This window comes from Charadrius vociferus, unplaced genomic scaffold (assembly GCF_000708025.1).
Source record: "Charadrius vociferus isolate BGI_N301 unplaced genomic scaffold, ASM70802v2 scaffold647, whole genome shotgun sequence".
Taxonomy (NCBI): Eukaryota; Metazoa; Chordata; class Aves; order Charadriiformes; family Charadriidae; genus Charadrius; species Charadrius vociferus.
Window position 1 is genome coordinate 163,061 of NW_009649585.1, and position 24,652 is coordinate 187,712.

The 24,652-nt window shown below is 51.9% G+C and overlaps 1 protein-coding gene across 1 annotated transcript in view; it reads left to right on the forward strand.

Moving 5' to 3' along the window:
* The window catches only part of OTOF (otoferlin), a 134,566-nt gene that overhangs the window by 74,835 nt on the left and 35,079 nt on the right, over positions 1–24,652 (forward strand). The window contains exons 6-13 of the mRNA XM_009890366.1: positions 13,464–13,537; positions 16,361–16,487; positions 16,790–16,844; positions 19,691–19,822; positions 20,273–20,335; positions 21,201–21,285; positions 22,476–22,635; positions 23,927–24,113. Of these exons, the coding sequence (XP_009888668.1) occupies positions 13,464–13,537; positions 16,361–16,487; positions 16,790–16,844; positions 19,691–19,822; positions 20,273–20,335; positions 21,201–21,285; positions 22,476–22,635; positions 23,927–24,113 (883 nt within the window). The remainder of the gene's footprint in view (positions 1–13,463; positions 13,538–16,360; positions 16,488–16,789; positions 16,845–19,690; positions 19,823–20,272; positions 20,336–21,200; positions 21,286–22,475; positions 22,636–23,926; positions 24,114–24,652) is intronic.

Here is a 24,652-nt window from a genome sequence, read left to right on the forward strand (position 1 = left end):
GCGGCTAAAACCACCAGAGCTTCGTTCTCAGACCCCTTAGAGCAGTGCTGAATCCCCCTGAGGTTGCTGCACAGGTTGTTTGCAGGATGGGGCCTGAGTTTACAAGCTGTGGTAACTGCTTGTATTATTTTGACCTCACGTTTGTGCTGGGGAGGGAGCTGGTGGGCTTTGGAAAACCTAAAGCCTGGCTTGATGTCCACTGCTCGTGGACAGCACTGCAATAGGCTCATAGAATCACAGAATCGTTACGGTTGGAAGGGACCTTTAAGATCATCAAGACCAACCGTTACCCCAGCACTGCCCAGCCCACCTCTAAACACGTCCCTCAGCACCACATCTACAGTCTTTAACAGTCCCATGGATGGCGACTCCACCCCTGCTCTGGGCAGCCTGTGCCAGTGCTTGACAACCCTTTGGGTGAAGACATTTTTCCTAATCTCCATCCTAAACCTCCCCTGGCGCAACTTGAGGCCGTTTCTTCTTGTCCCATCACCTGTTCCTTGGGAGAAAAGGCTGACCCCCACCTCTCTACAACCTCAGCCAGGATGGGGTGAGGGCAGGTCTTTCCAAGGGAAAAGCAGCCAGTAAGTCATCTTCCCTCCTTCCAGGCAGCCTGGCAGCAGATACAGCACCGACCCAACATAGCTTTTTCCAGCCTAAGCAGCTTTTCCCTGAGCAAATTCACCCTGAGCAGAAGGGAGGAAGGAGGTTGTGGTGGAAGGGACCGGTTCACTTCCACCCTAGCCTGGAGCTCGGCCAGCCAAATAGCCACAGAAGACCAGTTTGGGTCAAGCATGGACCCTGCAGGCACAGCGACAGAGGGAGGATCAGCCCAGTGCAGTTGTGGGTTCTCATGCATGGAGTGATTTGCTGTGTTGGTATGGTCTGAAGTTCTTCCTGTACTGAAGCAAGTCATCCCCTTTTTTAAAATGCTGACACAATGCAAGAGCCTTCTATCTTCATATCACAGTGGTTTTTTTCCTCTCTCTCTGTAAATGCCCTAGCCTTGGAGACGATGCAGAAGAAGAGCAGCACACTAGGTAAATACCCACACCAGCCCTGCTCAGATGGTGGCCCTGAAACCCTGCCTCTGCAGTGCGGAGGCACATTCAAAGTCTTGTTCTCCAGAGAGCGCTTCCTTACATCCCAGCTTAAACGTCAAAACTCAGAGGCCCAGATCTGTTAAGTCCAGATTTATGTGTTTCACCGGGGCTGACGGGCTAGGAGCCCGCTCACCCTACACAGCATCCATATGATGGAGCAAGCCAGGGCACAGGGGACAGCACCTTCCCACTCGTCAGGGCGTTAGCGTGGTCCTTGGCATGGCTTTGGCTCAGTATACGTCTGGGATGGTTTATCGTCCACACGGACTTGGATATGATAGACCAGGGACCATCCCCAGCAGCAGCCGGGGTGCAGTCTGTGGAGAGGAGGGACTTCACCTCTACAGACACAAGCTGTAGTGGTCAGAGAATGAGCCTTGGTCCATTTATTTACCAATATAAACATACCCTTAGTGTCCCTCTGTGGCCAGTAGAGGTGGGCACTTCCAGGAGTGGTTCAGGGAGAGCAGACACCCCACGGGACTGCCAAAATTTGGGTGGGATAAGGTTGTGCACGTCACGGTTCCCGACCACCTGGAAACTGAGATCCCAGGAAGCATCACCTGATAGCTGTTGACCTTGAAATATTCATGGGCAGGACAGAGCTCCGCAGCCGAAAGCAATCTGGTCATGGTGAATTATTGATCGTGTCTTTTCTCGTGCACGCCCAGCGGATCCAAGGCACGTCTGACTAGGTTCAACTCTCCGCCTGCCGCTAATTAGCCCCGTGGGTCACTTGCTCCAAAGCTGGGGTCATTGCCAAGCACTGGAGTTGAACTTGGTGATGAAAATACCCAAGAAGGGAGGCTGGGAGAGGCAGGACTCCGTTCTTCTGTCAGGTCTGGGTACTTTGTTGGTCAGCCTGGGCTGGTCAATGGTGCAGACACATTTGCTTGGCACTGTTGCTGCTCACGGTGGCTTTCCAGAGCTGCTGTGTCCATAGAGGGGTAAAATTAGGAAGTGCAGGGAAATGCATCCCAGCACCATCTTGCGTGGCCCTAGGAAGCTCAGCAAGGCTCTTGCTATGATCCCAGTCTTCCTAGGTCACCCCTCTAGTCAAAGGAAAGAGGAGTCTCCCAAGGGATGTTTACCCACGTAGGATCTGACTCAAGCTTTGGATGTGTGTCTCCATCCTTGGTTGTTGTGGAAGAACAGCGTGGACAGTTCATAACTTCCGTGTCCAAGTAGATGAGGAGGGTCTGAAATTGCTAACTCAAGCGCAGCGTTTGGGTATACATCTTAGGGATGTCACACGCCAGACCATTGCCTCTATCAGCATAACCGGGCAAGTCCAGGATCCTTTTCATCTTGAGCAAAGAAAAGCGAAACGATTTTGCAAAGATCCCCTGTCAAGTTTCCTCCATCCTTTTTGCAACCCTTCCAATGTGCCATTAAATTGCTAGGAAGAAAAGAAAAAAAGCATCCTGGGCACCCTGAAAAGCGGGAAAAGGGCTAGGAAAAGGTGTTCAAAGCAACAGACTGGGTGCTGCTGTGAGTCCCAAGCCCTCCAGCAGCCTGAGATATTTCCTGGAAGCTGTTAGCACCCGTGATCTAGATTAGATTGACCCCAAACTGTTCCCGTGCAGAAGACCTAGGCTGGGTACACACAGCTGAAGTTACCCCTCATCAGCTGTCTTAGAGCACCCTGTGGCAGGGAACTGTGGCTTGGACGTACCACCACCTCTCTTTGGAAGGGATGTCCCTACACTCACACCAGGTCTGTGTGTCCCTCGCTGCTGGTGGGCTGCTTCAAGAAGCCTGACACGTTTTTTTTTTTATTCTCTCTCTCTTTCCATTTGATGCCTCACTCAGGATTAAGTTTAACGATGGATACAAGTCAGTAGCAAGGTACCAAAATGTTGTGACTGGTGGGATCCTGGCTTTTTTTTGGGGGGGAGACCTCTCATCCTAGCCCATCCCAGTCACCCCACACCCCACTAATATGTGACTGTCCAGGCATAAATATGACCCTGATTTGGGATACAGACCAATCTGATTTAAGCTCCAAGTCTCCCTTAATTCAAATTAACTCCCAAATCTCAAGCCAGGAGAGCAGGGTATGTGGTCCGGACCTGGGTGAAGCCAATGATTCATGCACCAGAATCCCAGTACTGCATCTCTGCAAGCGCAGAGCACATGAGTGCTCTGAAGTTGGAGCTGAAGCCTGCAAGGGAGGAAGAGCTGCACATGAGCCCTGTGCTCCAGGAGCTTTCTGTGGGACCCAGATGCACCTGCAAACCTCCTCCATGTCACATGGCAAAGGAGAAGCAGGTCCTGTGGTCCCTCTACAGCCAAATCTCCCATATTATGATGATGATCACCCGTGCTTGTAGGGCTAGTGGACTCCCAAGGGCACCATGAATAAGAATACAACTACCTAAGTAAATTTGTCTGGCATAGGTGAGTCCAGGACAATGGTCCCAGCCCCAACCCATCCCTGTAAGTCTGTTATTCATTGCTGCTGCTCAGTGTTTGGGAGGAGGTGGAGAGGATGCAGCAAAAACCTGCAGAAGAGTGCTGGCCGGCCGCTGGAAGCAGGACCTGGGTAGTGGCAAAGAGCTGTGGGACAATGTCTCCTCAGTACCTGGCCACGCAGTGCTGGCTAAGGCCAGGCTGGGACCTTGGCCTCTGGTGGGCATTGAATGAACTTTCCCAGCAGCAGCCCAGGATGATCCTCCCAGGGGTGGTGGCAGCCATTAGCCCCCTCCCCTGGTCTGGCCACCTCCCACGGGCCGTGGGGGGTTATGTCTGTTTGGGTGGGTTTGTTTCTTCCTCACGTTCATCCTCCTGGCTGTGTCTCTTCCAAACAGTGAAGACCCTGAAGATCTCAGGTACCAGGCATGGAATCCCTGCTTTGCTCAGGCCCTTTGGGCATGCTGTGTGCATGCATGTGACATGCGTGTTGGCGTACCAATCCCTGCATGGCGTTTGGACCCAGGGAAAGGGCCTGACTGCTTCCTGCCCTCTTCTTAACAGGGGGCAGAGCTTTCTTGTATTCACCCCATCCCCTCCTCCCCAAAGGGCTTCTTTGTGTTCAGTCTGTTCTCCCCTATGACCAGCAAGGACATGTGTCCTTCTACTCAGGGGCTTCAAGGAAAATATTTGTCTGTCTGCCTAGCTGTCCATCCATCCATCCATCCATCCATCTATCCATCCCCATGCAGTTCTCACCAGTCCATCTGTCCATCTCAATATGATCCTATCCATCCATCCATCCATCCATCCATCCATCCATCCCAGTACAGCTCTGCCTGTCCATTCATGCCAGTGTCATTCCATCCATCCATCCATCCATCCCAGTACAGCTCTACCTGTCCACTCATGCCAGTGCCATTCCATCCATCCATCCATCCATCCTACTGTGATACTATCAGTCCATCCATCCTGAAGAAATGCTCTTTTTCTGTCAGTTGTTCTATCTTGCTCATGCACTCTCTCCTCTCCCTGCCCATGCCAGTGCCACCAGTTCTGTCCCTGTCTCTGTACCCAGCTCCCTGGATGCCAGCGGGTTAGGAAGTCCCGTTGCAGTGCGATCTCCCTCTGGCATGCTCGGGAATTGGGTTTGGTTGATCGCTTGGTGCATGTTGCTGAGGGGGGTTTTGAGGGGAGAAGGGTCTTTTGTCACCGCAGCAGGATGAATCACGTCCGAATGAATTGCTCTTTGTGATTGCAGAGCTAAGGCTAAGGGGAAAGAGAAAAGACACCTCGTGTTGCCATTCAGGTACCCTGTCTCCCCCTGTCCCTGCCTGTGCCCGGGCTCACCTTCCAGCTCCAGCTTCCAGCCCTCGGCAGCAGTCACTGCGTCCCCCTGCAACGGCTGCAGGGCAGGACCACCAGTTCCTCTGTGCTAGTGACAGTGCTTAAAACTGAGTTGCTTGAAGGCATAAAATGAGGATTCTCTACTGATGCCACTAACGGAAAATCCGTGCCCTTTTCAGGCCCCCAAAGCCCAAACTGTGGCTGTCTGGAGTGAGAGAGGCACCTTTTGCAGTGAGGTTTGGGGTGGAAGGGGCGAGGGATGGAAGAGGGGAGGGAGAAAGAGTAATCTGGTGTTAGCTGCTCCAGCGGGCTCTTGGAGAGGGATCTCCAGAACTCTGATGTGGTGCAGTCACCTCACTCACCCAGGCACTGATGATCTGGGTGCCTAGGACCACCAGCACCATGCGTGGCGCATGGGGGAACCAGGAGAGCAGAGAGGTGCAGGAGGAGGGAGACACTCAGAGCATGAGGGCAACCACAGCTTCCTTCGAGCATCCTTCATCCAGGCCACATTTACACCAGGGAAACGAAGAGGGAAAGGCTGCAGGCTCAGGGGCTGCCCTGGCCCACCCACCCGAGGATGTCGGTCCCCATCCTGGCACCATCCCGCAGCCGCACAGCGCTTGGGGAGATGCGGCCACTGGTCCCTACAACCACGCAAAGGGCTTGGATGTTCAGAGCCGGCCACCCTTGGGGCGACACGTTGATGAGCCATGGCTTTGCAGAGAGCTCAGACCGCATCCACCAGCTGCAGGAGAAAGCACGGAGTGATTTAAATCCTCTCCCGGCCCTGAGGCAGCTTTTACAATGCTGATGAACCAGCTGAGCTGCTGGCATGGGTGTTTGCTTGCTCCCGTGATGAGCTCAGCTGGCGAGGGAATAATTTCTTCTGGTTTGCTCTGAGAGCAAGTGTCAGAGCAGGGAGAGAGCAGGACTACTTCTTTCAGAAGTGGCTTCTGGATGGGTTTCCATGGCTGTTTTCCAGCCCAGGCTCCAAGCTCATCCCTGCCCGTGCTGACCCTGCTCTTCCCAGACTCCCACCCAGTGCTGGGTCCCGCTCCCTCGTTTTGTGCTGGAGCTGCTCTTCTGGACTTCACCTCTCTAAAAACCCATTCGGCAGCACAGCAAACTAAAACATGTATTTTTATTTTTTTTTTTCCCCTGGGTGGTTTTCCAGCAGCTCAGTGCACAGAGAGCCAGAGCTTCAGGCTCTGAAGCCACCCTCCTGCCCCATGTCCCCAGCATAGACGTGGCCTCCAAGTAGAGTAACAAGCTGTAATTAAAAAACAGTCCTCCTAATTACTTTCTAGAGCTGGTTAATCACTTTCTCCTCCCCACTTTGATGATGCACAATGGGGGAGATTAGCCAGGGAAGTGACTGGGGAGGAAAACAGGGAGGCAGGACACAAACAGAGAAATGTGGGAGCTGTGAGAGAAGGAAAACGGGTTTGAAAGGAGAGAAAGAGGAGATGGGGCAGGAACCTGCAAAGAGAACCAGGGAGGAGAGGAGGTGGTGTTTCCCGCATGGTGTGAGGGCAGGAGGACACAGTGTCAGTCTGGGCAGGGATGAGGACCCCCAGTCCAGCCCATCTCCTCCAGCTGAGCCCTCTCTGGAGGGAGGACATGAGTACACCTTTGTGGGAGGGTAAGGAAGACCATTACCCTCTACCAAAAAGGAGAAGCTTTATCTCCTGCCCTGGAAGCACCCCCAATCTGTGCACATACCCACTCACGCGTGTGTGTGCACAGCTGTACCTTCTCTACTGGCCCCACACATGCATCCAGTCAATGTTCATCACCTCCAGCTCCTCACCCAGGGAGCTGTGGTTGCCCTCAGCCCCTCTAGCCCAGCAGAAGGTCATGTGGAGATGTTACCCACACAAATTACAGCTGTGGGCAGGACAGGGGTGTTTGGGGTCAGCCCTGCTGAGGAAGGTTGCCCATGGGTGCAGCCTGGGGATGGGGCACTTGGAGCTCTAGTGAGGAGCAGGGAAGCTCCAAGGGAAGAGCAGCTTCTTCTGGTGTTATGGTCTGACTTGAAGGGCACTGAAGCTTGTTTGCCTTTTGTTCCCTTGACGCATGGCCACCGGCTCCAGCAAAGGCAAAGAGAAGACAAAGGAGCACAAGTAGGTTTGCTCTCCTTGCTCCTTCTCCTCCTTCTTGCTTCTAGCTTTCCTAGCTCATGTTGTGGCTGATCCCGTACATGGTGCGCTCTCCCTTTCTCTAAAGCTGAGCCTGTCAGCCCTGGAGGAGCTTGGGTCTCTTGGATGTGTGCCCTGAGGTCTTGGAGGCTGCAGGGAACATGTATCTACAGCAAAAGCCACATGTAAAAGACAGGCTTGGAGCGGTCGCTGGCAGCACTGGATGGGAACTGTGAGGTCTTGAGAGAATCCTGGCTCCCGTGAGGTTTGGATGGGTCATAGAATCATAGAATTGTCTAGGTTGGAAGAGACCCTTGGGATCACCGAGTCCAACCACCTACCCTACTCTACAGAGTTCTCCCCTACACCATATCCCCCAACACCGCATCTGAACGGCTCTTAAACACCTCCAGGGATGGGGACTCCACCCCCTCCCTGGGCAGCCCATTCCAGTGCCCGACCACTCTGTCTGTGAAAAATTCTTTCCTAATGTTCAGTCTAAATCTCCCCTGTTGGAGCTTGAAGCCATTCCCTCTCGTTCTGTCAACGAGAGTGAATAGCTGTGGGGAGAGTTTCCCAGCTTGGGCATGGACAGCCTGGCCAGGACTCAGGGCAGGAGAGGGTCTGGGCACAGGTCATCAGCACGGGGCTGGGCTAACGGGACTTGGGACCAGCTTTGCAGCTCCTGTGCCCACATCATCCATGGAGACAAGTTTCTTCAGGTCCTGCCTTCCTTTCATCCCCACCTGCTGTATTGATACCAGACCAGAGCATCTGAGCGCTCTCCCAACAGCAGCATCCTTCGGCTCTCCAGCTTAGCAGATCCACTGAAATTTAAGCTCGAGTCTCTTGCGAGTGCAGGCTAATCTCCTGCTGTGCAGGAGATGATCCCTGCAGCCACCGCAGGGCACTTCCCAATCAGTGAGGTCTCTTCTGGCTCGTATTTGTTGCAGGACCAGTTTATGGCAGTACCTTACTGATGGACCCTCCTGATGAATGGTGTAAAGCGAGGAGGCAGAGATGAGGTGGGGAAAGGAGAGAAATGTCTTCGAGCAGTGAGCAAGGAGAGGGCAGGCTCAAGAAAAGATGGGAAGCGATCACTCTGCACCAAACAGCCCAGTCCTTGCTGGCTTCCCCTCCCCAGTTTGGCTGTGTGGGGAAGGGGGAAGAGGCAGCCTGGGTCTGAGGGTCAGGATCTTCCCTGGGCTCAAGGGAAGTGGGTGTAGGATGACCCTCCGGGGCTGGAGGTGGGGTCTGTCCCCAGTACAGGTGGGAGAACTGGAAATCTTGGGGATGATGGAGGCAGCACCCACCCGACGGGTGTAATTCCTGCAAAGAAATGAGCCATGGAAACTCTGTTCCCTGCTCCCAACTCCCCAGTAAAATGCAATGATTAAAATGTCCTTTTTGGCCATGAATAATTAACCAGTAACCTGCAACCCTATCTTTAACTAGAAGCTGGCCAGGAGAGAGACTGCTTCCACCTCCCTGCCCATGCTTCAAAATTCCTCTGTCACTCTGTGCTCCCCTCCTGGAAAACCACACGGGCAAAACCCTAAAGGACAAAGCCAAGTGCTTCTGGGAGCAGCAAACTGAACGAAGGATGCGTGCTTTGCCATCAACTGCAGATAATCCGTCTGCTCAGCCCCATATTAGACACCAGAAAATCCACAGGGAGAATGCCATGGGAGGCTGGGTGGATACTCGGGTGTCTTATACAGGTTTAAGCTTGCTTGGAGGCTCAGAAAGGCAGTTCCCCACTTGGGAATGGAGTTGAGGTGTTCAGTCCTACACCCTCAAACTTGCAGGACCCCAGTCTTGACCTTGCTGCCAAACTGGGTTGCAATGGGCCAGCAGCTTGCAGTGGTTCGGAGGGGAGCGGGCAGGCGGGCAGGCGGGCAGCAGCATCCTCTCCGGCATCTTAGTTCTTTAGGAAACCAGGCTAAACCCAGGCTTTGGCAAAGGGGGGGCTCTTGGTGCCACCACCCAGCCTGCGTCGGCATCTCAGGTTCACAGCTCCTCATGTAATATTCATCTGGGGACGGTGTCAGCTCTCCGCCAGCTCCAGCATCCCATCCGTGCCGGCGGATGCCTGGCAGGAGCGGTGGAGGGGTTGGCACAACCTTTGTTTAACGCTGCAAAGACCCTGCTGTGCCCGGAGAGGAGCTTGGCCAGGGTCCCCATCCCTGCTCGGTGCTGACCTGCACGTGGGGCACGGCTCTGCCCCCGGCACCAGGATGCTCAACCCACGCTAGACGTGCCGCTGGCTGCTCTCCTGTCTCGGCTGAGCGATTCCAGCATCTTCTCCCAAGGAAAGCCAAGTCCTGGATGGCCAACAGGTGAAGGTAGTACCGCCAAGGGATGGAAAGGGGAAGAGGGGGTTGTATAGGATGGGTCGGTGCTCACCTGGCTTGGAAAAGGTGACAGATGGGGCTTGGGAAGGGGCTGGGGGATGAGGGTGAGCCACTGGGCATCGGCCTCCAAAGCACCTGGGAGGGCTCCTTCCTCAGCCTTTGCTTGCTTCTTCCGTCCTCCTCAGCACATACCAAGTATTCTGAAACCAGGACATCACTAAAATCCATATTTTTTTCCCTCTCGTCTTCCTCTCTTTCTTCTTTTCTCAGTGACCTCCAAACTCCATTGTTTCCTAGATATTTACCTCCCTGGGACTCTGGTCCACTGCAATAATACTCTGCCGTGGGGAGGCCACATCTGGAGCACTGTGTCCAGTTCGGGGCTCCCCGGGTCAAGAAGGACAGGGAACTGCTGGAGAGGGTCCAGCAAAGGGCTACGGAGATGCTGAGGGGACTGGAGCATCTTTCTGATGAGGAAAGGCTGAGGGACTTGGGGCTTTGCAGTCTGGAGAAGAGAAGACTGAGGGGGAATCTTATCAATGCTTATCAATACTCAAAGGGAGGGTGCCAGGGGGATGGAAACAGTCTTTTTTCAGCTGTGCCCAGTGACAGGACAAGAGGGAACGGGCACAAACCCAGAGAGGTTGTGGAGTCTCCCCCTCTGGAGCCATCCCAAACCTGCCTGGACGCCGTCCTGTGCCACTGCTGGAGGTGCCCCTGTTCTGGTGGGGGTGGCACTGGGGGAGCCCCAGAGGTGCCCTCCAACCCCCACCAGTCTGGGATTGTGTGATTCTGTAATACCAGGCAGGGCAGTGGTGAAGGAAGGCGGCAGTACCAGATGTGGTAACCGGTGCTGAGAAGAGCCGCAGGGAGATGTGGCCGGGGTGTGGGCATGGGAACAGCACCTGAAGTTCTATCCCACCGAGGGACCATGTGCCCTCTGGACTCTGCTCTCCGATCCAGCTAGACCTGAGGGTCTTCCCATCGATGTGCTGGATGCTGTTTCCCATTTCTGGGAATTCCTCTGTAGTAAAACCACCTTTGGGGACACACAAGAGGCTCCTGCAGCCGATGTCCCCAGCACATTTACTGAGGCTCAGCTGGAAGCAGGGGGTCACCACACCGCGAGGGGATGGGGATGACCCCAGCTCCCACATGCATCCCTCTGGAAGGAGCTGGGTTGGGCTGGTGCTGCCGGGACGGGACTCAGCGCATGGTGCTTGGACCAAGTGCTTAATCCCGGTCTTGACCCAACACCAGCCTCATCATTTTACTGATAAGGGCATCAGATGCGGAGCTAACCAGTCCCATGCAACGACCTTGATATTTTGGGCCCTGGTGGAGGACCAGCCCTGCCAGTGTTTTCCCTGCAGAGTCCTACTGGCTCCATCACCAGTTGCTTTTGTGCTTTGTTTTGCTTCCCAAGGAGCCTCAGAAATTCCCAGGACGGATACGGTGGTTTTATCACTAACCATCCACGAGCAAATTGCCTGCATGCCAGCTCTGGGGCCGGCGGGACATTTTTTTTTTTGTCCTCCATTTTAAAGAAATTAATTGGAAAGAAGGGAATGTAATGTAACCGACCCTGGAGGCGTGTTGTCTTGCGGAGGGGCTGTGAGTCTGCCGAATTTCCCACACTCAGCAGTGGAGAGTGGTCTCAGAGCAGAGTTTCACAGCCTGAGCTGTTATTGCAGCATTGGCTCATAGGAAAAAAATGAGTTTGCAAATAACTTAAAAGTGTTACTTCCCCCGTAGCACCTCGAGGTGGATGTTTTCTGGCAGGATTGCAGATCTGGAAACCCAGCCCTCATCTTTCCTCCTTCTACCCATTGAGAAACTGCCCTTTCGCTGAGGATCCCGTGAATTAATCACAGCTACCAGAGGCTGCCTTGAGGCCCGAGCGTTGCTTTAGTCCCAATTAAACCTCAGCTATAAATAGTTCCTGCATCTTATGCTGGCCTTCTGCCCTGATTGAATTCCCCCCTCCCTTGGTGAATACATTATCCTCCTGTTCTCCTTAATTTTCTTCTCGTTCGCTCTGGCTCCATCAGCAGCCTGCAAACTTCCCGTTGTTGTTTAAGACAACAAATGCATCGGGCTGGCTGTGGAAAAAAAAAAGGGTTCAACTCCATCCTTTGACCCAGACCAGATGTGATCAAAGCTGAGACCGGGGAATCCCACAGTTTCGGTGCTGTCATCTGGCTCATGGGCAGAGCATCCCAATCCTGCTGCGTCCAGGGCCGGTTCCGAGCCTGGGCTCCCCTGTCCTGGCAGCCAGCTTGGAGGTGAGGTCTGGGTTGGAGGTGAGGTCCAGGTTGGGAGGTGAGGTCCAGGCTGGGGGTGCGGTTCCCCCTTGCTTCCAAGCTGGCCCGGGGACACAGAATCATAGAATGGTTTGGGTTGGAGAGGACCTTAAAGACCGCCCAGTCCCACCCCTTGCCCTGGGCAGGGACACCTCCCACCAGCCCAGGTTGCTCCAAGCCCCGTCCAACCTGGCCTTGAACACCTCCAGGGATGGGGCAGCCACAGCTTCTCGGGGCAACCTGCCCCAGGGGATCACCACCCTCAGAGTGAAAAATTTCTTCCTCATATTTAATCTAAATCTCCCTTCTTCCAGTTTAAAGCCATTCCCCCTCATCCTATTACTCCATGCCCTTGTAAAAAGTCCTTCCCCAGCTCTCCTGGAGCCCCCGTTAGGGACTGGAAGGCCATGGGTACATGCAGGTTTGATGGGTACGCGCCCATCAAACCTGCAAGGATTCTGCAAAGAGCAACACTTTCAGATAATGGGAATTTTCCAGAAAAAAAAATAATCCCCTTTTGGCTTTACTGCCTTCTGCTTTTGGGAGAGCCAGAGGCCATTGCCTTCAAGTCTCTTTCCAGCTCTTTAATACCAGAACAGGGTTATCACAGGGTCTACTTGTGCTTCCTGCTGGTTTCAGCTACACAGATATTATGGAGGTTTTTTCCTGCGGAGGTTTTTGGCTGAATCTGCAGGCTAAAAATCCATATTACCTCCAGACTCCATAACTTTCACAGGGTAACTCAGAACCTCCCACCTCTTTGCGGCAGCGGTATGGACTTACCTCCAAATACCAGGGAGCAGCCACCTGAAAATATCTGCAGGGCTTTTACTGTCTTTAACAATCTCTGTCTGCTGGATCTGCATTTGAGAGCGATCCAGGTTGCAGTGCAGAAATCCTGTCATTTATTGACTGCTGTATGTGTGTATATTTGCTGTACGTGTACGTGACGAACACCAGGTAACGCAGGAGTCCAGGCTGTCCATGCACTTGTGGTTGCACGGGCTGAATTCTGAGCTGGACTAACGGTCCGAGCCCCGCTGAAGCATTTGGAGCTAGAAGTTATACCGCTTAAACTTGCCTTAAAATGGTGGATATTTTTAGAAAGCAACTGGCAAGCAATTCTCAAACCATCATTTTATCAGCCAGTCCAGCCCAAACTGCCCTGGGCGACTTTGACCCCAGCCCAGATTGCAGATGGGGAGCTAAGACTGACCCGGTGCTGGTGTGTGCCACGCTGGAAGGGGAAAAATCGTGTTGCTGCGGGGGGCTGCCGAAAAACCTGAGGATCTGCACAGGTTTGCTGCGGATCTAGCCAAAGAGGTTATCGATTTTTCACAGCAAGGTGGTGGGGGAAGGGGTAGCGTATTTTATGGTTTTTTGATAAATGGTTTTTGGTGACTGGGGAGCAATCGCGGAAACGGGTCAGGAGAGATGAGAAGTCTGCGCGTGGTGGGGGACAGCAGCCACGGGTCGGGGGGAAGAGTTCCTTGTGCTGCGCTCCAGCCTCCTGTTTCATCCCAAGTTGTGGCATCCCCTAAGACAAAAAAAAACCCAAAACAACAACAAAAAATAACCCAGAGACCCAAGACTCAAAGGCAGTGTGTTTAGCTGCGATCCTGTCTTTGCCCTGTGGCACATTTGCCGCAGCCCCTGCTTAGTCTTCCAGCTGATATTTCTTCTCTTGCTTTTGAGCTATGACAGGTTCCTCCTGTTCCCACCCCCAAGTCCCAGAAAACAGCAGGAAAATGCAGTGATTGATGGTTGTGGGGTGTGGGTTTTTTTCTTCTTCTCTTCTTCCAGAGCTGGGAAAGGAGTTTTTTCAGCCATGAAGCTTGGCAAGACACGGCCGTCAAAGGATGACCATCGGAAACAAGGTATGTTGTTCTGGGTAGGAGGTTGTTCCCTGCTCCAGTGCTGCTTTTTGGATGTCCTCCATATCATGAGAGACCTCATAAACTCATAGAATGGTTTAGGTTGGAAAGGAACTTTAAAGGCCATCTGGTCCAACCCCCATCCATGGGCAGGTACGTCCTGAACTGGACCAGGTTGTTCATAGCCCCATCCAACCTGGCCTGGAATGTTTCCAGGGACGGGGCAGCCACCATCTCTCGGGGTAACCTGGGCCAGGGGCTCACCACCCGCACAGGAAAGAGTTTCTTCCCTATATCTAGTCTGGACCTCCCCTCTTTCAGTTTAAAGCCATCACCCCTTGTCCTATCACTGCAGGCCCTGCTAAAAAGTCTGTACCCAAAGCGGCTCACGTCGGGCACAGCCAGGCAGTAACTCAGGGGTTAGACATGGAGCGTTGGGTGCTCAGGAGGAGAGCTGGAGAGAGGGACTCCACAAGGAAATGGGAAGTAGGAACCGATGGAGGGAGTTTTCCCGCTGAAGGCTTGGCCAGATGTCACCCACCTTGTGATATCTCACCTGTGGCAACACCTGGGTGTCATGCAGGCACCTTCCAGCTTATTTGGCCAGGTTGGAGGGGGCTTGGAGCAACCTGATCTAGTGGAAGGTGTCCCTGCCCAGGGCAGAGGGGTGGACTAGATGATCTTTAAGGTCCCTTCCCACCCAAACCGTTCTATGATTTTTAGGGACGATTTGCAAACGTGACAATGCAAAGCAGGATTTAGCCCTTGCACCTTGCTGGGTGCACGCTGCAGCCGCAGCACCAACAGAGGAAGGGCTCAGCTGCTGCGGGGCTGCCCATCTCTTGGCTCGGCACCGCGGCGGCGCTGAAATCAGACGCCTCTCTGGAAACGCACGGGAGGGTCAGCCGTCGGAAATTTGTCGCTGTTTCCGTTCAAGACCAAAGGATTGGGTTGCAACGGCAAAGAAATGGGGGAATGCAAGTTTGCGGGCAAGGCTGAAGCATTGCTTTGGATGGTGTGTCTGGGCAAATCTCCGCTGTTTTTCAGCCAGGTTTGAGGATGGGAAAAGGGGAATTTGGCCGGGGACATGAGTGTGGGTAGAGGCATTGGCAGCCTGTGGGAAGGCATGGCGTTGAAACCTGGGTGGCCTCCCTCTCCCCCAGTGCCTGGGCGTTCATCTCATGGCTGATATTAACGCGGCAATTGCTTCTTCCCCAGCTACCCATGAACCTCTGGCTTTGAGCCACCTCTCCAGGGCTCTGCTCTCTTACCACCACCCTCCTCTCTCAGCCCCAGTGCTGCCTCTGTTGTGATTCCTACCCTTGGTCTGGCCAGCTGGTGGTGGGATGGGGTAGATGTGTTGCATCCTCCTGTCAGACTACACGCTGCAGTGCTCATGGAGCTTCCCAAGGGTCAGGTGTTGGCATGTAGGCAAGGAAGGTGCTAACACAAGGCGTATGATTGCAAAAGCCTTTTCCCAGAGCCCCCAGGGTCTGGAGGAGAACTCCCCGTTGGCCAAGCCAGCATCCCTCTTGAACCATGGTCTTCTCTTCTTAAGTTATCCCATACGGACTGATGGTCCTGCTCAGGTCAAACAGATCCACTGAGTCTCCAAAAACCAAGCTGGGAGGGTGCTAGTCTGTCTGCCTGCCCGCTTGTGGGAGGATCGGATTGGCTTCAGTCCTTCCTGGCTGGTGTGGCTCTGACTTGTTCTCAAAAACTCACAACTGACTTGAAGACACTCTTTCCCCACCCAACTTCCATCCCTGGAGGTGTTCAAGGCCAGGTCGGATTGGGCTTGGAGCAACCTGGGCTGGTGGGAGGTGTCCCTGCCCAGGGCAGGGGGTGGGACTCTATGATCTTCAAGGCCCTTTCCAACCTGACCCATTCTATGATTCTATGAACCTGCAGCAGCGTGTCTCTCCACCCTGAAGGAATGCTTTTCCTAACACCCAGCCGGGATCTCACTTGCTTCAGCTGGAGCCCACGTTCTCTCAGAAAACCAGGCCAGAATATGGTGAGAAACCTGAGTTCTGGTCTCCTGGAGCATGCCGATCTCCTGGAGCAAGCTATGAGCTTGCTTGGGTTAGTAAAGAGACAGGGAACCTGTTTCCCAGGAGCAGTCTGTGCTTTATGGGTGGATTTGGTGGTACTCTGCTGTGCCACCAAAGCAAAACAGTGACCCAACAGTTATACTGGTGGTTTTGGCCCAACATAAAAAAAAAAAACCTCTATTGCTGCTTTGTGATCATTTCTTGACCAGAGCAAAGGTGGGAAGGGCAGGCATGACACACACATGGATTGTGCACAGGAAAGGAGTATCTCAGCAACTTCTTCCAGTAGAAACGCAGACCAGTAGACAAAGCAGTTGTGTCCCAGTGCTGGTGGGATCTGGGGTGACGACCCTCCCTGCAGCAATTTTTCTTCTTGGGAAATAACCCCTTTCTCCTGTGTCTTCAGCCCTCTCTACCCCAAAGCTAGATGGTTGGTTGTCTTTGCAACTGCTTTCTGGTCATTAGAGCTGCAGCACTTGTTCAAATGCTCTTTCGCCCCTTGAAGTTTCGGGTGTTTGTCATTTTCCATTTTCTTTTTGCCTTCACAAAACCATGGACAGGCACACTGCCCAGGTGGAATTATGTGTCACAGGAGGCAATACCTCTCTTTTAATCCCTTTTTAGACCAGGTTGTCTGTGACCTGACCTGGTGACTATTGTTCTTTGTATTATCAGGTGAGGTTGATAGGACGTATTGGTTACCTTTCTCTTCGCCTTTAATTATTCACGAAGTGGAAACAATAAGAGACATTCTTTTGTCTCCTTTATGCAGATGAACCCGCTGTTTTGGAGGCAGAAGACCTGGACCGAAAAGCCATGAGACAGGGATGTGGACTGGAGCCAGACACCATCTCCTTGGCCTCCGTCACAGCTGTCACCACCAATGTCTCAAACAAGAGGTGAGGGCCAGATGTGAGCTTGTGCAAGCCAGGAGGGGAGGACACGTTGGCAGACACCTCACAGCCCCGTGTCCCCTGAGGTGGGGTATGTTGGAAATCACACTGCCCCACGCAGCTGGTGGGTTTTTGGCAATAGCTGACCTGCTACAAAGAGCACCAATGTTCAGTGGTGCCCCCAGGGTTTATATTCCTTAGATTCCAAGAGGGCAGGAGGTTCAAGGGGCAACCCTGCAAGTGCTCTGTCACAGCTTGCCGCAAGTCCATCTGTAGTTTGACTGTGGGTTTCTTCTGCCCCTCCAAAGGTCCAAACCTGACATCAAAATGGAGCCGAGTGCTGGGAGGCCAATGGATTATCAGGTAGGTGACAAGGTTGTGTCCCCAACCTCAGCTCACGGTGGGTCACAACCCAGGGGGTGGGGGGACCGTTTTGCAGGGAACAAGTTCGTGCTGGGCTTCAATGCCCTTCACTCACAAAGCACAACTTTGCAAGAGCTGGCATGTAAATGGTTTAGTCGTAAACTCAAGATAAGCAATCAACTGGTTTTCTCTCCATCATGTGAAGCCCAGAAAGCCCAAATTAACCTGTGATTGAAACAGTCTGGCTCCAATAAATTCCATGGAATCATAGTATCACCAAACGGTTAGAGTTGGAAGGGATCTTAACAACCATCCCGTTCCAACCCCTGCCCCGGGCAGGGACACCCCCCCCGAGCCCAGGTTGCTCCAAGCCCCGTCCAACCTGGCCTTGAACACCTCCAGGGATGGGGCAGCCACAGCTTCTCGGGGCAACCTGCCCCAGGGGATCACCACCCACACAGGAAACAATTTCTTCCTAATATCTAAATCTCCCCTCTTTCAATTTGAAACCGTTCCCCCTCATCCTACCCAAGAGCTTTCAGTATGCTGTGTAGTGTTGAAGATCGGTGAACCCTGGCTGGCAGTAGGTTTCTCATGGGATTTCCTTGAATAGGCTGGTACATGGCTGCTGTTGTCCTCTTCAGCGATGCTCCATCCATAGCACTTTATCTAGAGTTAGAAGAACCACACATTTAGTTTCCCAAGGCTCAGACGGTCCATGCTGCTTTTCTTTTACTAGTTGATGCCAGCGTGAATCATAAATTGGCTTCTCTTCTCATTTTCACCAAATTGTGCTGACTCAGCAGCGATTTAACTTTATGCCCTCAGCTCTCAGCACAGCAACACGTTCCCGGGGATATCTCGGAACAATGCAAATAATGATTTTTGGTTAGAGATTTATTGCGGAACATTTGCAGCACCGGCTGCAGACTGAACTGTGGGGCTTGCAGGGAATGAGGGAGCTTGGTTCAGGAGGGGCGACATAAAGTACATCAAGAGGAGGGGGAACATAAAGAACATCAAGAGGAGGAGGAAGGTGCAAAGCAAATTACAACCAAGAGGCAGAAGGAACACAACGTCTGGTTATTTGGCTGCTGCAGACAGGAGGGTCACAAGGTTGGTGTTCTTGGGGAATAATTTCTGGAGTATAAGAGGATTTTCAGTGCTAGGCTGGTCCATGAATAAGGTACGTGCCGGGCTGACCTCCGTGTGTCTGCTTTCCTTTGACAACTGGCTTTTGTGGAACATCTGAGAATTAAGAGGAAAGGACTTGATCTTCCAGGCCCCATCCCTGGGAAACCTCCTGCCTCGGTCTGCGGGAGCAGACTGGATGGGAGGGAGGGACAAAGTGTTAAGGAAGGATGGTACCCAGCAAAGTCATCTCCAGGAGCTGCTGTGGGTGGAGGGGAGGTCTCAGCGCAGAGATAACACTGGCCACAACCCTCCCCTGAAGGCATTTGGGGTGTTTACACGCACCTTGGTACGCTGTACGTGAGGAACGAACCTGAGCCGGGTTCCCTGAGCCGCTGCAGCGCTGAGTGCGGGACGGGAGAATGGAATAGGAATAGGAATAGAATAGAATATTTCATCTTAAATTATCACAGCATCCCAGCAACTGCTGGTGTTTTGTTTTCGTTTTTTTTTTAATCCTTTTTGATTTTTGGACTGGAATCTGAGCCTCTTTTAAAGAAATCTGATTGAAAGTCAAGCCTCTTAATGTGTTACCAAAATGAAATTTCTCCAAATTTACCCGTAAACTAATAGTTTGATTTTTAATAGTTTTCTGTTCGCTATTATTACATAAATTAAGATTAAGCTGAGTTCAAGTTACAAAAATAATTAATGATAGCTAGAGAAGGCATGTGTGAGTTAACTCATCTGTTGGGCTTCAAGGTAGCCAGGACTGAGAGTTCTTGTTATTTTAAAAAAAAAAAAAAAAATTTTAAAGGATACCGAAATTCACTATGCTTTGAAACCTAGAGGTTACCTGTCCTACCACCAACTTGTGATAGATTTTAAAGAGATGACTCTAGAAAAATGGTTGCTGGAAATTGGAAAGATTTGTTACCTACATGTAATTACACCTTATGTTTTGGGTTTTTTTTTTTAAATTAAGAAATCTAGGTGTAATCTAAGCAGGAATTCCTAATAAGAATTTAGTATTGCAAGGAGGGAATTTAGATACGATCTAAATCCCTAATACTAATTTATTGTCACAAGGTGGATTGAATTGTGAATGACAAACTTCTGTGTCGTAAATATACGCAAGTGTTTCATCTGGATGATTTGCTCATATTCTGTTGAAAGTAGTTGATTTTTCATCTACCGCACACAGAAGTACTTAATTTAGATAAAATGGCATATGTGTGTGTGCAGGCTTATAGGAGGATGGAACCACGAAATGGTGGGGAATGCTCCAGAAGTAATAAACAGTAGAGTAGGATAGAGCAGAATTTCAGTTGGAAGGGACCTACAACGATGATCAAGTCCAACCGCAACCTTTGGTCTTTTCTAGCAGAAGCGAGTGAAGCCAGTTGGGGTCTCACCAACACAGCTCTGCTCCCACAGCTCAGCTAAATCCATTTGACTTTACACCTCGCGTGAAGCCACCCATGCTCTGGTGGCATGCAACAGGGATGCTCGGGGTCTTCTACACCCACGTTGCAGCTTGCTCAGGCTGGTCCAAGCAGCCTGGTGTCTTTGGTGCGACCAGTAGCCCCCAAAGCTGACACCATCGCACTGAAAATGGCTCAAAAAAAGGGGAGGTGGGGACACAGGGGTTACAGCAGCGAGCGGTGTCTGGTGCTGCTCTCAGGATGTGACGGTGCACGAATCCCTCTCCCCAGGTCAGCATCACCATCATCGAGGCCCGGCAGCTGGTTGGGCTCAACATGGACCCTGTGGTCTGCGTGGAGGTTGGAGAAGAAAAGAAATACACATCTATGAAGGAATCGACCAATTGCCCTTACTACAACGAGGTGGGTCTGTCCTCCGGTGATGCTCGTAGTTACCCTCTTCTCGAGGTCTACATTGCATTAGTCAATTAAGTGTAATTTCTTGTCACTTGGGCTTTTTTCTTTATTTCTGCTGTCACCTCTTGTCAGAATAAGATGAAATCTCAAACCACACAGAAGGAGAAATGAAGCCTTTGCCCTCTGGTATTTTGCAAAAAAAAAAAAAAAAAGGTAAAAAGTGCACTCTCTTGATCTGTGCTAAATTATTCTCAGTTTCCCTAAGAAGTTAGTGCTTCCTTCTAGTGCCCCAGACTGCAGAGGCCGTCAGTGCTGGGGCTCACACGGATCCGTCCCTGCTGTGACGTGTGCCGTAGGATGATTTTCCAGCTGGGCTGGGCACCATAATTCTGCTTTTCAACCCCAAAGGAGCCCTCCCCAGCTCTCCTGCCTTCACGACTGCTCTTTCCTTTTCAGTACTTTGTCTTCGATTTCCACGTCCCCCCAGATGTCATGTTCGACAAGATCATCAAGCTGTCCGTAAGTGAGCATGGTTGCATTGTCCTTTTTGTGGGGCTTTGGAGGAAACCAGCCCGTTTTGTGTATGCACCAGGGATAGATTTAACGTCCTTGATGCGAGACCCCCAACAGGAGCCAGGGTGTTCGGTCCTACAAGCCTCACGTCTTCTGCAGACCCCCAGTCCCTCTTTCTGTTGCTGACCTTCATTGCTGGGTCCACATCGGTCCCTGCATTCACTGTCTCCCTCCATGGCCGACCTCTGGTATTTTCGGAGTCAGGCAGAACTAAACCAGTCTCGGGATGTGTTTAGGCTTGGGGAGAAGTGAGACCTTCCCGAGCCTGCCAGAGGATTTCCCGGGGCTTGAGACCGGCGGAGCTGTTGTGGGAATTGAGGGCTACAGATGCTGAGGGCAAAGCAGAGACTGCAGCCCTCCCCAGAGCCGCAGAGGAGGGCGATGAACAAGATTTGCACATTCACTGACCAAAACACGCTAATTAGGAGTATCCCACGCACAGACCGGCTGTACAATTTCTCCCACAAAGGAAATTAGACCGTAGATATCGAGCATCCTGAAGACCCTTCCTGCAGGTAAATTTACCAGTGTTTGTTGCCACAGTGCCTGGAAAACTGCAGCTTGTTTCAAAGATTAGTTTCTTTGCAGTTTTTTTATTCAATCCAAGTATACACTCACTTGCAATACCGCTAAGCGAGAGCTGCCGACCCCACCGTACCTCTTAGTGTCCTTATACAGACTAAGGTCCTTCCCAGATGAAGGAAAATGCATCAATGCCGTTCCAGTCTGGCACTGAACACCTCTGGAGAGAGCCTTATGGCTCTTCGGGCATGGAAAAAAGTCTGACTTGTTTTCCCCTCTCGATTTCCAGGTGATCCACTCAAAAAACCTCTTGCGGAGTGGGACTTTGGTAGGCTCCTTCAAGATGGACGTTGGAACTGTTTATACTCAGCCTGGTATGTAAACACTGTTCACAACCAGTCCTAGGTGCCTACCTGCACCGTTGAATAAATGTCCTTGCAAGGTAGCCGGGCGGGTGCCGGTTTCCTTGGGTGATGCTTATCTAACTTAATTTTAGTATCCGAGATATAAGCAAGTCCCCTGGGCTCCTTCTGTGGTCAGGAAAGAGCACTCGGCTCCTCCCGGAGAAGGCTGTGTATCCCATCCTGAAATAAGGGCTAAGATGCCCTCTGGGTGTGCTGGTCTCTCTCCGCTGACCTGCTGAGGAAGGAAGCCCAAGGCAACTTGCTTAGGCAAGATATCAACCTTCCAGGCAGCTGAAGGTCATGGGCTGGATCTTGCCCTCTGTGGCTGGCATTTAAGCCAAGAAAGGAAGATGCCTGGTGTGCCATGGGGAGGAGGGAGAGGTTGATTAGAGTTCCTGGCGTGTTGCTCACTGATGATTAAACAGAAGAGCAGTGCCCCGTTGAGGACCTGGTGCTCGCAGTATGCCAGAGCTGAACACACAACATCCCTTCAGAAAAGATACCTCCAAAATCCCTGCGGGTGGTGTTTGGTTTGTTTTTTTTCTTGCTCCTATGTCACACCTATTGCAGCTCTCCGCCTCTAGAAATAAGCCCAAGAGCAAAGATGTAATGAAACCTCCAGAGTCTGCACTTGAGGGGTTGTCAGCAGATGATAAGGGGGACCTTAAGGGAGCATCTAGTCTGCTTCTCTGCTCCACAGAAGGATTAACACCATCCAAAAGGCACCTGAGACCTTAAAGACTTAGAATCATACAATCTGAGACCTTAAAGACTTAGAATCATAGAATCATTTAGGTTGGAAAAGACACTTAAGATCATCGAGCCCAACTGTTAACCTAACACTGCCAAGTCCACCACTAAACCTTGTCCCTCAGCACCACGTCTACACGTCTTTTTAAATACCTCCCGGGATGGTGACTTCCAGTGATGGAGAGTCTACCCCCCTTCAGACAGTTCATCCCATTGCTTCTCTGTCTTCAACATGAGACACATCTTCCTAATGAGTTTTTGAGGGGTTTCAGTCTGAATTCCTCACACCTGAAGACATGTCTTATGCATATGTGCAGGTCTCCCCACTCGAGCGGAAGGACGTTTCCAGTCCTCACGGTAATTGCTGTGTTTCATTCTGATAAATGGCTGTCTTGTCCCCTGGCTTCCAGAGCACCAGTTCTACCACAAATGGGCCATCCTTTCTGACCCTGAGGATCTCACTGCCGGGCTGAAAGGTTACCTGAAGTGTGACATTGCTGTGGTAGGGGAAGGGGACAACATCAAGACCCCACACAAAGCCAATGAGACGGACGAGGATGATATTGAAGGGTAAGGATCTGCAGAGCCGGCTTCACACAAGCTTGCTTGGGGATGACTTTTCATGGCTCTTCACCTTGGCTTGTGCGACGAGGACAGCATCCCTTCTGGATGAGGCTGGCAGCCCTCCTCGTACCCATACTTACCTTGTGCAGTGGACCAGAGGGACAAAACGAGTTGCTGAAAAGAGAGAACGTGGCAGATTACTGGTGCAAATCCAGGCCATATCAAGTACAAAGCAATCATTTCTATGAGGTCAGAGCATCTGCTGGTTGTTGAGCTCTCTATACCAACAGCAGCCTGATGTCACCCAATTTTTGTCCCCAGTGTTTACCTAATGCTCCTGTTGGCCCTGGCAGGGGAGGGGGAGGGGGTGGGGTGGGGTGGGATGGGGTCTCATCACCCACTGCCAGAGCAGAGCAGGGAAGTCTGGATGAGGTTTCCCAGGCTGCGTGGGCGGGCAGGGCTCTGTGACTCCCCAGAGCATCAAAAAGGCCATAGAGGAAAAATCAGGAGAGTTTAAAACTTAGTTCCAGCCCCAAAACATTTCAGGCTAATTAAATACCTCCAAGTGCAACCACGGGCTCTCAAGTCTACCTCACAGCCTCTCACCACATAGTCAGAAACCCAGACCAGGAGCAAAATACCAGTGCAGCTTTCGTGACTTGCTGGGCACCAGCAGGCTCGAGGCACCACCTAGACTGTTTTGGGCCAGCGTTCCATGCTGTAGTGGTGATATGATCCCACTTTTTCACCGACAACTCCAGCAATTCCTCTAGAAATTGTTCTGTGCACAGAATCCCCCGTGGATCTCATTTCTTCCCCCAGAAGAGGAAAGCCAAATATGCCAAGAAAAAGAATTTGGTGGAGTTCAAGTCTCCCCCCAAAATAATCGGCCCAGCTCCCCCTGTACCCTGATAAAGAAAAAAGGCTCTTTCAACGTCCCGTTCATATGGCCTGCTTCAGGCGTCTAAATTAGGCTGAGTTTAATTGTCCTCCGGACTTCACTGACAATAACGATTATATTCCTTTAGTGGAATGCACATTGTCCCGGGGACACCTCAAGGGGTGTATCTAAGTTTTTGCTTATGAAACCACCACTCCCTGCCCCAAAAACAGGAGGAGGGGCAGAAACAGGACAGCCGTAAAAGGTATGACTGCAGAAATGGTCATCCTTTCACCTCCACAGAGCCTGTGCTCAGAAAGTGGGGCAGCTTCTCCCTCTTCGGAAAGCATCTCCTGATGAACCTGCACGCCCCAGCGGCTGTTTCCAATCTGTTTTCCTGATCTGTTGGCATTGCAGGAACCTCCTCCTCCCTGATGGGGTCCCTCCGGAGAGGCAATGGGCTCGTTTCTACATCAAGATCTATCGAGCAGAGGGGCTGCCTCGTATGAACACCAGCATCATGGCCAATGTGAAGAAGGCTCTCATTGGGGAGAACAAGGACTTGGTAGACCCCTACGTTCAGGTGGTCTTTGCAGGGCAGAAGGTGAGCAAGCTGCATGCAGTACCAGGGTGACCCTGGGAGGTAGCATGGGCAGGACCAGCCACTGTGTAGGCGGCCAGAGATGATATTGGTTGTCATGGCAGGTAGATGCTGAGGTGCATGGCAAAGCTGCCTCGTTTGCTGTGTTTCCCCTCTCTTGTGCAGACTGACGATGGATTTGAAACACTCTCCAGTTGAGGAAAGGAGCTTAGAATCATAGAAACATAGAATCTTTATGGTTGGAAGAGACCTGTAAGATCATGTCCAAACATTAATCCAACACTGCCAAGCCCACCACTAACCCATGTCCCTCAGCACCACGTCTGCCCATCTTTTAAACACCTGCAGGGACGGTGACTCCACCACTTCCCTGGGGAGCCTGTTCCAATAGTTGACAACCCTTTGGTGAAGAAATGTTTCCTATTATCCATCCTAAACCTCTCCTGGCGCAACTTAAGGCCGTTTCCTCTTGTCCTATCGCCTGTTCCTTGAGAGAGGAGAGTCACAAGACAGAATGCATGTTTCAGTGGTCATTAGCAAGG